This window comes from Elephas maximus, chromosome 4 (genome assembly GCF_024166365.1).
Source record: "Elephas maximus indicus isolate mEleMax1 chromosome 4, mEleMax1 primary haplotype, whole genome shotgun sequence".
Lineage (NCBI taxonomy): Eukaryota > Metazoa > Chordata > Mammalia > Proboscidea > Elephantidae > Elephas > Elephas maximus.
In genome coordinates, this window is record NC_064822.1 from 185333204 (window position 1) to 185346126 (window position 12923).

General features: G+C 44.1%; 1 protein-coding gene and 1 non-coding gene across 2 annotated transcripts in view; both read left to right on the forward strand.

Moving 5' to 3' along the window:
• EP300 (E1A binding protein p300) overlaps positions 1-12589 on the forward strand; it is an 82408-nt gene extending 69819 nt beyond the window's left edge. The window contains exons 23-31 of the mRNA XM_049884476.1: positions 798-865; positions 1952-2102; positions 2217-2363; positions 3033-3146; positions 4348-4513; positions 5460-5624; positions 6846-7007; positions 9306-9587; positions 9796-12589. Coding sequence (XP_049740433.1) covers positions 798-865; positions 1952-2102; positions 2217-2363; positions 3033-3146; positions 4348-4513; positions 5460-5624; positions 6846-7007; positions 9306-9587; positions 9796-12000 — 3460 coding nt within the window. The 3' untranslated portion in view covers positions 12001-12589. The remainder of the gene's footprint in view (positions 1-797; positions 866-1951; positions 2103-2216; positions 2364-3032; positions 3147-4347; positions 4514-5459; positions 5625-6845; positions 7008-9305; positions 9588-9795) is intronic.
• On the forward strand, positions 1681-1792 carry LOC126076585 (U6 spliceosomal RNA). Its single transcript, XR_007517517.1, has one exon. It is a non-coding gene; the product is annotated as a U6 spliceosomal RNA (small nuclear RNA).
• Positions 12590-12923: the final 334 nt, after the last annotated feature.

Consider the following 12923-nt stretch of genomic DNA (forward strand, 5'->3'; position numbering starts at 1 on the left):
CACTCTCTCCAGGAATGGGTTGATCCCAGCTCTGTTCCGAAGGAAGGTGGGAGCTGGGCATCAAGTGACTCCCCATAGAATGAGAACTCCACACTGCCCTCTGCTGTTCACGGACTCACTGTTGACGTGGGTTTGGAGGTTATAGAAAACCCATTGCCATGAAGTAGATTCCAACTCATAGAGATCCTATAGGACAGAGTAGAACTGCCCCATAGGGTTTCCAGGGAGTGCCTGGTGGATTCAAACTGCAGACCTTTTCGTTAGCAGCCAAGCTCTTAACCACTGCGCCATCAGGGCTCTATTTTAACAAATTTCCAGAAAATAACACTGAGGAAAATTGCAGTAGGTGACATTTAGTGGCTGCTTAGTATTTTCACTCTGGTTTGTCTTTAAATGTGCTTTTTAAATGAACTTAAGAGGAGTCAGCTGGTTGGAGATAATCTTTTTTATTCCTGTATTAATCTTGCTTTTTTATAATTTGAAATAATAATATTTGCATCTTATTATTTGTCCTAAAGTACCCCGTTTCAATTTACAGCCCTTGGCCCTCTTTTTACGCATATTCCGTTTGTTTCTTCTGTTTTTTATATTTCTTCATAGCTCTGCCTGTTTTTCAGTTAAATTAATCTTTTTCAAAAAGCTTTTTATTTTGGTTGCATTTATTTTTCATTATATATTTAGAAATATTTCTTCTAGGTTGTCTTTTTGAATTTTAATATTATTCAGAAAATAGGTTTTGTTGTGTAAAATACTTTAAATGCTTCTTTGCTTAAACAGAGTCTTGGTTTATGTTTTAGATTTGTCTGTGATGGCTGTTTAAAGAAAACTGGACGAACTAGAAAAGAAAATAAGTTTTCTGCTAAAAGTAAGTTTTATTCTTTCAAGTAAATCTTAGCAAAACTTAACCGAGTTAAGAAACGGTTCAAAGCGATGAATTCCTTTGCTTCACCCTTACGTAAAATTGCTTAACTAGAGTAAAAATCAAATTATTCTACAATGTATTTAAAGTTGAACCATAATGTATTTTTTGGTGTGAAAATAATTCATTAGACCTGAGAAAAAGAAAAATGTCTAAGGAACAGGATTTGTAAGATAAAAGATGTGTTTTTTTTTTTTTTGAGTCCTGCATTTCTCCTTATTTGGGGCATTTTCTGGTGTGGGCCAGATGTGCCATTCCTTGAGTGACTCCCTCAGTATTGTCCATACCATCCTGCTTTAGACCTTATGTGATCTTTTCAATTTTGGGGGGTGGGGGTCAAATTTTATTGTACAAGCAGTTGATATCAGTAATCTTATTATAGTATTTGGTTTAATTGGTTTTGTAGATGCCTTTGCAGTATGCGGAAACCCTGGTGTCATAGTCATTAAGTGCTATGGCTGCTAACCAAAGGGTCAGCACTTTGCCCCTTGGAAACTCTATGGGGCAGTTCTGCTCTGTCCTGTAGGGTCGAATGAGTCGGAATCGACTCGACAGCACTAGGGTTGGTTTTGGTTTGGCTGCAGTATGTGGCCTACAAATTGCTTCCTGTAATATTTTTTAGAATGTCCAACATTTGTTATTTTAAAATATTATTGGAATGTAGGCATTTGTTGCTTTTATTTCCTTTAACTCTTCCAAAAATTGGAAGTTTTTCAAGATAAAAACTTAGAGAAAATGAAGTTTAAAAATTATCGATTACCGTGCATGTTTCCGCAGCACATATACTGAAGTTGGGTTGATACAGAGAAGATGAATTAGCATGGCACCTCTACAAACGCGATAACGCAAATGTGGGAAGTGTACCACTTTTTTTTTTTTTTTTTTAAGTATTAATTATCTTGCAGACTTTTTAGAAATCCAGCAGGTTATCCTGTTTTTATTGGAAAGAGAGGAGTGACGTTTGAGATTGAGCCTTAACACTGTCGATGATAAGTTTGTACCCCAGTAACTGCTGAGCTTTTACGTTCCTAGGGCTGCCATCCACCAGGCTTGGCACCTTTCTGGAGAATCGTGTGAATGACTTCCTGCGGCGACAGAATCACCCTGAGTCAGGGGAAGTCACTGTTCGGGTTGTTCATGCTTCTGACAAAACTGTGGAAGTCAAACCGGGCATGAAAGCAAGGTATCCACTAGTCATCTCCCCTTTCTTCTCCTGGGTCCACAGTTGCTCACAGGGTTGGTGATTCCAGTATGAGTGAGATGCGTTGTGGTTTTCCGTCCACTCTCCACCTCACAGGTTTGTAGATAGTGGAGAGATGGCCGAGTCCTTCCCGTATCGAACCAAGGCCCTCTTTGCCTTTGAGGAAATCGATGGTGTCGACTTGTGCTTCTTTGGCATGCATGTTCAAGAGTATGGCTCGGACTGCCCTCCACCCAATCAGAGGTACGACTGACTCAGATTCCTGTGGCTGCCTTCTGATCTGGCTCGATTTTCAAGTTGTAATATGTGAAAAAGCTTAATGGGCAAAGAAGTGTTGGGCGTGCTTGGTTTGGAAATCTCACGTGTCCATGTGATAAATAGAATTGTCTGTAGTGTTGACATATCTGAACGGAAACTGGGAAAACAGTTGCTGCTCAGTTTTTGCTCTTCTGTAGTAACAGTTACTACTGTTACGAACATGAGATTTGAATAGCAGCCTGAAATTGGGAATGGGAGGCAAACTCCTACTTTTCAGAAAATGGGCTTAAAATCTAGACTACGTTAAATAGCTGAGAGAACGTTGTACAGATGGGGTAGACTATGGTTTAGAATTTGTCTCCAAAATAGTGTAAGACCAGAGTAAGAATGCTGCCAGAGGACATTTGCATCAACGAATACTGACTGATAAACTGTGTGCCAGGCACTGCTAGGTACTAAAAATGTAACAAAGAAGCAGACTTACTGACTTCCCAGAAGGGTTCATAGTTTAGTCATTTACCTAACCATAACACTGTATGACGAGCATTACAAATCGTGAGGTGAGCAGAGAACCCAGAAGAGAGGAAATACGTTTTTAGTCACATAAATAAGAACTCACTATATGACTTGGTTTTTCTTCTCCCTTTGGTATAGGAGAGTATACATATCTTATCTAGATAGTGTTCATTTCTTCCGTCCTAAATGCTTGAGGACTGCAGTGTATCATGAAATTCTAATTGGATATTTAGAATACGTCAAGAAATTAGGGTAAGTATATTGATAATAAATGCCATTTTTCAAAACCATTAGTGTGGTATTGTAGTGAGACATAGGTTAAAACATGCCAATATATAAACCTTTGCTAATCTGAAGGCCTGTTTTTCTTACCTTGGTTTTTTATCTAGGAGAACTGTAACCTCAGCTTTGTTAATGTTGTCAATAGGAAAGAAATGGGCACTTGGACCACAGCTGGGCTCCTACCCTTAAAAGGCCTTTATGTTCTTGGTACCAGATGAATTTTAACTTGTTCAACTAAGCGTTTGGGGACAATTTGATTGGAACGTTTTGTTGCTCATTTGAGGGCCACGGCCTTAAACTACATTTGGTGCTTTCACACCTGGATGTCAAGACCAAAAACACGCCCAGCTCTGGAACTAGAAAGATTAGACTACACCCACTCCTCACTTATTGGCATGATAAGGTTACAAAGACCAGGTCATTATGCAAAAATCAGCATTATGCAAAAATGGAGGGTGACCATATCAGATCACAAAATGGAGGGTGGCTACATTATTATTAACTAATTGTCAAATTACATCATCACAATACTGCCAAACCACTGAGACTCATGGCCCAGCCAAGTTGGCACATAACCTTAGCCATCACAGTCAGCATTACTCTCGCCTCACATCTCAGGGCTTGTTATTGCCAGATGTACATCATTAATGCACAGAATAGTCAGTAGGTTTTTCACTGTTGTCCTAAATGCAAAATGTCAGATAACAAGATAGTAAGTGAGGAGTAGGTATAGTTCCTTACCTTTAAGGTATGTATGCCCTTGAGAATATCTCCCACCTCACCTTCTAGGTTATTCCTCTTAAGAATTTGCATTTTGTTTAACTCGCCTGTTAAATTGGGTCCATTATTCCTTTGCATTGTATCCTTCATTTGGTCTTAAAGTGCAAATTTGGTATTTTTAGATCGAGAGGTCAGTCATCACTTCTACGTCTGAAATTCACAACATTCCTCCATAACCTCCAAAAAGAAGTAGCCAGTGTGAGCGCCATTATTAGTGCTGTGGGTTGTGTGTACTCTGGCCTTCTGATCTGCAGCTGGGTTGTATACTTTGTGTTATCATTGGAGAAATCATAGGTTTCTATATTGGCTCCACCTCGTGGTTTAAAAAATAGCATTCTTTCCAAAATGGATGATCTTTTTTCTTGAATATTCCTTTTCTTTGTGTTGGTAGGTATACAACAGGGCATATCTGGGCGTGTCCCCCAAGTGAGGGAGACGACTATATCTTCCATTGCCATCCTCCTGACCAGAAGATACCCAAACCCAAGCGACTGCAGGAGTGGTACAAAAAGATGCTTGACAAGGCCGTGTCAGAGCGTATTGTCCATGACTATAAGGTCAGTTGGTGCCTGGAAATAGACTGATAAAATTGGACATCTCCGAGTCTTGCTGCTTTGTATTGTCTCATTTAAATGCTGTAACAAAAACCATACATTTTTCTCTAAGTCATTTGTAAAATTATGCTGGTATGTTATTTTGTCTGATTTTTAAGATGAAGTATATATGACAAAAAAGTTTAACAAGTGTTAAATCCAGTCAGTTAAGTATATCAGTGTTCATCGTTCTCTTTATTTTTCCGTATATTTTAAATTTTTCAAGGTAAGAAAAACCAGGCTTTTAAAAACTTAGAGATCAACATACCCGTTTAAGGATGTGAGTAACTGAAACTATATTCTTAATAGCCATGTTAGTTTAAAACTTTATAGGATATCTCATGATACGAACTTGAACTACTGAAAGTCTCATGTTTTACTCATGCGGAGGAAATAATCCACTGGATCCATTTTTCTCAAACAGCCCTGCAAATCCTTCTGTAGCCATACAGTTTCCAGTGGCTGTAGTCCAGGTTGCCTTGAACATAGTTTTCCGTGAAAGTTGCTGAAATTTCAAGGATGGGGGTGCGGAGGGGTTGCTGTATAGCACACTCCTGCCCTGAGGAGTAGCGAAGGCTGCAGTGTGTGTGGTGCTATGTCGCCCTCTGATGTCCTCCTAGCAGGCAGATTTGCCACCTGGTTATGCAGAAGCAGATAACCTCCCTGTCCTGGTGGGTAGAGGAAGAGAAGACCAGAAGTTACTGACTTTAAACAGACCTTTTCACGGTTTATGACACTGAATGTCCTCCTGGGTATGCAGTTGAGGAATAAGATACTCTCCCAGCTTTGGGAAGGCATGTTTAATCCTTCCATGTTTCCTGTGTGTTCAGTTACTGTGGCTACTTCTGTGTGATCCATGCTGTGGGGAAGAAAAAACAAGTTCCTTATTTGTATGTGGGTATTTTTACAGGATATTTTTAAACAAGCTACTGAAGATCGATTAACAAGTGCCAAGGAATTGCCTTACTTTGAGGGTGATTTCTGGCCCAATGTGCTGGAAGAGAGCATTAAAGAACTGGAACAGGAAGAGGAAGAGAGAAAGCGAGAAGAAAACACCAGCAACGAAAGCACAGACGTAAGGGCATTGCATTTTCCTTTCAGCTAACCTTGGTTTTGGTGTATAATCCAGAAATGAGCTTGATTAAACTTGCAGCTTGTTCTTAGGTGGGAAAGAGCTTTTTCAGGTGGGCTAAGATAGAAAGTATTACAGTTCTGTTTCAGTGGTTTTAAACCTTTTTTAGCCCCAGACCCCTGTTAAAAAGTTGATTTGTTGGACAGAAACTCTGAAAAACTGATTGAAGATGACCTATGTAGAGCAGATTGGCAAACTACTTTCTGTAAAGGACCAGATTGTAAATATTTTAGGCCTTGCAGGCTATATACTGTCTCCAGCATGTGCGGAGCCGGGGTGGGGGGAGTGGGAGCACTTCACAGCGCTTTATTATTAGTATGAAAACCACACTTAGCACACTAAAACAGACCTGGGCCAGAGTTTGCCAGCCCCTGTCTAGAACCTGGCTGGGTAGCGGATTGTCTGAGGACCTTTTCCTGCTCAGTTATTTCCCCACAGCGTCTCTCGAATTGTTCCCGTCCTGTCGTGTCTGGCCAGATAGTGGTGTGCGTGCCAAAGTTGCCCCTTAAGTACTCTGTTAAACAATGCTTTGTGGCCTGATAGTTTAAAATTTCATTGACTAAATGGTTTTCAGGGTTTTTTTTTTTTTTTTTTTTTTTAAATAGCTAAAAGGTTGCCATCGACAGGATACAGTAGAACTACCCCATAGGGTTTCCAAGGAGCGGCTGGTGGATTCAAACTGTTAACCTTTTGGTTAGCAGCCAAGCTCTTAACCACTGTGCCATCAGGGCTCCTCTTTAATAGTAGGGCATAAAATTTGAGAATGTGGGTGGAAGGAGACAAAGCCCAGGTCTTCTGGTGCCCCAGTTCCATCCACTACCCGTCACTCCCACGCAGTCCTTGTTCCCTGTGTCCAAAGCTGGGGTCTGCTCACCGGAGGGGTCTATAAACTGAAGACTCTTCCAGTCAAGAAAGGTGAAGGGGCAGCCCTTGCCTTAATAAAGAGTCTCACTGCAGGGGTTCTTTATGGGGGAAAATTAGACAAAAACATTAGTTTTGAGCTATTATTAGAAATAATTTAAAAGAAGGAGAGGATGAATGAAGAGAGCAGCTAGTAAGACCTAAGATTATGGGCTCTAGATTTGAAGAAGGGAGAATATTTGCACCTTCAGTATTGTTTCCATGAAAACTTAACATTTCTTGTCCTCTTTGTGCTACCTGCAGGTGACAAAGGGAGATAGCAAAAATGCCAAAAAAAAGAATAATAAGAAAACTAGCAAAAACAAGAGCAGCCTGAGTAGGGGCAACAAGAAGAAGCCCGGCATGCCTAATGTGTCCAATGACCTCTCCCAGAAACTGTACGCCACCATGGAGAAGCACAAAGAGGTAAGATGCGGCCCCAGGAGTGAACACAAATGTAGGGTAGGGCTTTTAGACACTTCCTACCAAACCATTTAAAATTCAAAAGGAAGAAATCATTTGACTGGTAAGAAGGAAGCAATGAGGATGGTGAGAGTTGGGGTGGTAAGGACAAGAAATGTTACGGGTTCTTTGGTAGCTGTTGTAAGTCTGCATGATGTTGGATTGTGGTGTCTCAGTAATAGTTACTAACAATTCATAGTTATAGGTATTTCAAATATTAATTAAAGCCACAGTTGGGAAGGGCCCTTGGAGTTTATTGTAATGGGCTTGGCTTTAAATTGTGGACACACACTCTGATTTGTTTATCTGAAGATGATGCGTGCACTAGGCACTGTTAGGATCTGGAATCTGCAGTTGTTGGTGTAGGTTGTAAATTCAGGTATCGATTTGGCTATACTGTGATACAGGGTAGAATCAGCTGTGATGGTTGTCATTGGAGGAGGTGCCCTAGAGGCCCTAGAAAAGGAGAGCTGTTCCTTGTTCTTCCACTTAGAGAAATGAGGGACCACCCGATGGGATGGGTTGTTACAGGCATTCCTCTTCGTAAGATTCCATGCTTTCCCACAATGCTCTTCTCTTACTATGTGAGTGGTTTCTTAGACTCACAGTCTCAAACGCAGTATTAACAAGGTCAGACACAAGACACAGTCATTGACTTCCAGCATCAGTTGGAGAGGTCTCTGCTCAGTGTGTGCTCTCTTGTCTTATGTTCTTTTTCTAGAAATATATCTTATCCCAAAGATAAGGCAAGCATTGCCACCCAAACACATCGTAAGTGTTTCTGCCAGCTCGCAGACATTTTCACAGTCTGTACAACTGGTAGGATAGAGAGTAGGCAGGACAGCAGTTTCTCACAAGTTCCTAATTTCTTGAGGTGGTGTTTTTTGTTTTATTTTTATGTAGTTGTATATCAATAAGTTTCAAATACATGTATAATACCAGCTTTCTGTTACAGTCTTTATACTAAATAGATACGGAATTAATGGTTCAAAAGGAAGAAATCATTTGACTGGTAAGAAGGAAGCAATGAGGATGGTGAGAGTTGGGGTGGTAAGGACAAGAAATGTTACGGGTTCTTTGGTAGCTGTTGTAAGTCTGCATGATGTTGGATTGTGGTGTCTCAGTAATAGTTACTAACAATTCAAGTTTTCAAACTGCCATGAACAGAAATTTTACTGTTTCAGCAGCAAGGACTAAGGAAGTTTTTGTTTTTATCCCTCCCCCACGGCCATTTTTTTTTTTTTTTTTTTCTCCTCAGTGGTCATATTTATGTAAGTACAACAGTACTCATTTACTAAATTAGTATGCATAAAATTGATAGGTACATGATCAGTGAAATGTGCATTTAAAATTACAATTGTATTACATTCAATTTCTGTCATAACAAAAGTATTCTAAATCTTTAAGAAAACACACACAGTCGTTCTGAACACAGTTATATTGCCATCTTAAACAACTACCACTGAATTAGAAGCAGGGATCAGAATTTCTCAGTAATCTAATTTTCTAACTCCAGGAAGAAGATGGGCTTTTGTGTTCACAATTTTTTACAAACCCTAACTTTTCCACCAATGTTTTCTTTTAAAGTTGCAAAACTATGGAAATTTGCACAGAGAACCCCTGTACCCTTTGTGTAGAGCAGCTACTGTTTTACCGTATTTTCTCCGTTTCTGTAATCCCAGCACGTGCCTGCACGGTCACACTACGGTTTTCCACTGGGCAACTTCCTAGTGCTGCACTGGCATCTAATCTAAGGGCTGTGCCTTCTGTTAAGTTGCCACGTCTCTAGTCTTCTTCCATTTCACAGAGCTCCCAGCCTTGTTCCCCTTCATGGCGTAGGCATTGTGTTGAAGAGTCACAGTTGGTTTTGCAGAACACCTCTCAATTTAAACTTGTCTGATTTGTGTCCTTGTGATTAGATTGAGGTTAAACCATGGATTACATCTGAAGATATACTTCTTAGGCAGAGTGTCTGCTATACATGTGCTGTACCTGAGCTAGACCATTTGAAGGAATTCTTGAATAAGGTAGAGAGGATTACAAGATGAAAATTATAGGTCCGCTGTAGTCTGTCTCAAAGAACAGACCAGGATGTGTGAAGCAGAAGGGGGGAGGGGTCAGTCCTGTCATGGTTCTGTCTTGTAGAACTGACTTGAGACATCACCAGTCTCAGTGCGGTCCAGCCTGCTCACCTGTCCACTGTTGATGACCCAGTGTGTGGTGCCCTAGTGCTGAGTCACGACCAGATGTTCTGTTTTGCAGGTCTTCTTTGTGATCCGTCTCATTGCTGGCCCTGCTGCCAACTCCTTGCCTCCCATCGTGGATCCTGACCCCCTCATCCCCTGTGATCTGATGGATGGCCGCGATGCTTTTCTCACTCTTGCAAGGGACAAGCACCTGGAGTTCTCTTCCCTGCGGAGAGCCCAGTGGTCCACCATGTGCATGCTGGTGGAGCTGCACACGCAGAGCCAGGACCGCTTCGTGTACACCTGCAACGAGTGCAAGCACCACGTGGAGACACGCTGGCACTGCACCGTCTGTGAGGTAGGCACCTGGGTGTGGAAGGAGAGCGATGCCAGCATCAGGTGTGAGCTAGGCCCGTGGGGCCGACCTGGCCTCACTTTCAAGTAGTGGAGCTGAAGAGACTAGTTTCTGTTCTGTAAAAGGTGGCTTTTGGCCCAAACAGAACATCTAAAATGCTTTTGATTGACTTGCATCTTGGAGGGTTTACCTGTGCTGTGTTTTGTTCCAGGACTATGACCTGTGTATCACCTGCTATAACACTAAGAACCACGACCACAAAATGGAGAAACTAGGTCTCGGCTTAGATGATGAGAGCAGCAACCAGCAGGCTGCAGCCACCCAGAGCCCAGGAGACTCTCGCCGCCTGAGCATCCAGCGCTGCATCCAGTCTCTGGTCCATGCCTGCCAGTGCCGCAACGCCAACTGCTCCCTGCCCTCTTGCCAGAAGATGAAGCGGGTTGTGCAGCACACCAAGGGCTGCAAACGAAAAACCAATGGCGGGTGCCCCATCTGCAAGCAGCTCATTGCCCTCTGCTGCTACCATGCCAAGCACTGCCAGGAGAACAAGTGCCCGGTGCCATTCTGCCTGAACATCAAGCAGAAGCTCCGGCAGCAGCAGCTGCAGCACCGCCTCCAGCAGGCCCAGATGCTCCGCAGAAGGATGGCCAGCATGCAGCGGACTGGTGTGGTGGGCCAGCAACAGGGTCTGCCCTCCCCAACGCCTGCCACTCCAACCACCCCGACTGGCCAACAGCCAGCCACCCCACAGACCCCCCAGCCCCAGCCCACCTCTCAGCCCCAGCCCACTCCTCCCAACAGCATGCCTCCCTACTTGCCCAGAACTCAAACTGCTGGCCCCGTGTCCCAGGGCAAGGCAGCAGGCCAGGTGACCCCTCCGACCCCCCCTCAGACTGCTCAGCCACCCCTTCCTGGGCCCCCGCCTGCAGCAGTGGAGATGGCAATGCAGATTCAGAGGGCAGCCGAGACGCAGCGCCAGATGGCCCACGTGCAAATTTTTCAAAGGCCAATCCAGCACCAGATGACTCAGATGGCCCCCATGGGTATAAACCCACCCCCCATGGCCAGAGGTCCCAGTGGGCATTTGGAGCCAGGGATGGGGCCCACAGGCATCCAGCAGCAGACACCCTGGGCCCAAGGAGGATTGCCTCAGCCCCAGCAACTACAGTCTGGGATGCCAAGGCCAGCCATGATGTCAGTGGCCCAGCATGGTCAGCCCTTGAACATGGCTCCCCAACCTGGATTGGGCCAGGTAGGTGTGAGCCCACTCAAACCAGGCACTGTGTCTCAACAAGCCTTACAGAACCTTCTGCGGACTCTCAGGTCTCCCAGCTCTCCCCTACAGCAGCAGCAGGTGCTTAGTATCCTTCATGCCAACCCCCAGCTGTTGGCTGCGTTCATCAAGCAGCGGGCTGCCAAGTATGCCAACTCAAACCCACCACCCCTCCCTGGGCAGCCGGGCATGCCCCAGAGCCAGCCAGGGCTGCAGCCACCTACCATGCCAGGCCAGCAGGGGGTCCACTCCAACCCAGCCATGCAGAACATGAACCCCATGCAGGCAGGTGTCCAGAGGGCTGGTCTGCCCCAGCAGCAGCCGCCGCAGCAGCTTCAGCCCCCCATGGGAGGAATGAGCCCCCAGGCGCAGCAGCTGAACATGAATCACAACGCCATGCCCTCACAGTTCCGAGACATCCTGAGACGACAGCAGATGATGCAGCAGCAGCAGCAGCAGCAGCAGGGGGCAGGGCCAGGACTAGGCCCGGGGATGGCCAACCACAGCCAGTTCCAGCAACCGCAGGGAGTCGGCTATCCCCCGCAGCAGCAGCAGCAGCAGCAGCAGCAGCAGCGGATGCAGCATCACATGCAGCAGATGCAGCAAGGGAGCATGGGACAGATGGGCCAGCTTCCCCCAGCCTTGGGCGCCGAGCCCGGAGCCAGCCTGCAGGCCTACCAGCAGCGGCTCCTGCAGCAGCAGATGGGGTCCCCTGCTCAGCCCAACCCCATGAGCCCCCAACAGCACATGCTCCCAAACCAGGCCCAGTCCCCGCACCTACAAGGCCAGCAGATTCCTTCTTCTCTCTCCAATCAAGTGCGCTCCCCCCAGCCTGTCCCTTCTCCACGACCACAGTCCCAGCCCCCTCACTCCAGCCCTTCCCCAAGGATGCAGCCTCAGCCTTCTCCACACCACGTGTCCCCACAGACCAGCTCCCCACACCCCGGACTGGTAGCTGCCCAGGCCAACCCCATGGAGCAAGGGCATTTTGCCAGCCCGGACCAGAATTCAATGCTTTCTCAGCTCTCTAGCAATCCAGGCATGGCAAACCTCCATGGTGCAAGCGCCACGGACCTGGGACTCAGCACCGAGAACTCAGACTTGAATTCAAACCTCTCACAGAGTACACTAGACATACACTAGAGACACCTTGTAGTATTTTGGGAGCAAAAAAATTATTTTCTCTTAACAAGACTTTTTGTACTGAAAACAATTTTTTTGAATCTTTCTTAGCCTAAAAGACAATTTTCCTTGGAACACATAAGAACTGTGCAGTAGCCGTTTGTGGTTAAAAGCAAACATGCAAGATGAACCTGAGGGATGATAGAATACAAAGAATCTATTTTTGTTATGGCTGGTGACCGCCAGTCCTGTTTTCCCTTGTGTGTGTGGTTCACGTGTGCACTGGGAGGGGGCTGAGGTCTGTGACGCCAGCCACATGCTCCTGCCTTGCACCTCCAATAGGTTTTATTATTTTTTTTAAATTAATGAAAATATGTAATATTAATAGTTATTATTTACTGGTGCAGATGGTTGACATTTTTCCCTATTTTCCTCACTTTGTGGAAGAGTTAAAAAAAAAAAAAAAAAAACCATTTCTTAAACCAGAGGACAAAAGGGGTTAATGTTACTTTAAAATTACATTCTATATAAATATATAAATATATATAAATATATATTAAAATACCAATTTTTTTTTCTCTGGGTGCAAAGATGTTCATTCTTTTAAAAATGTAAGAAAACAAAAAAACTCCCCCTTCCTCCCCTGAAGTCAACTTTTGTGCTCCAGAAAATTTTCTATTCTGTAAGTCTGAGCGTAAAACTTCAAGTATTAAAATAATTTGTACATGTAGAGAGGCAAATGACTTTTTCAAAATATACAGGGGCAGCTGCCAAATTGATGTACTATATATTGTGGTTTCTGTTTCTTGAAAGAATTTTTTTCGTTATTTTTACATCTAACAAAGGAAAAAATTAAAAAGAGGGTAAGAAACGATTCCAGTGGGATGATTTTAACATGCAAAATGTCCCTGGGGTTTCTTCTTTGCTTGCTTTCTTCCTCCTTA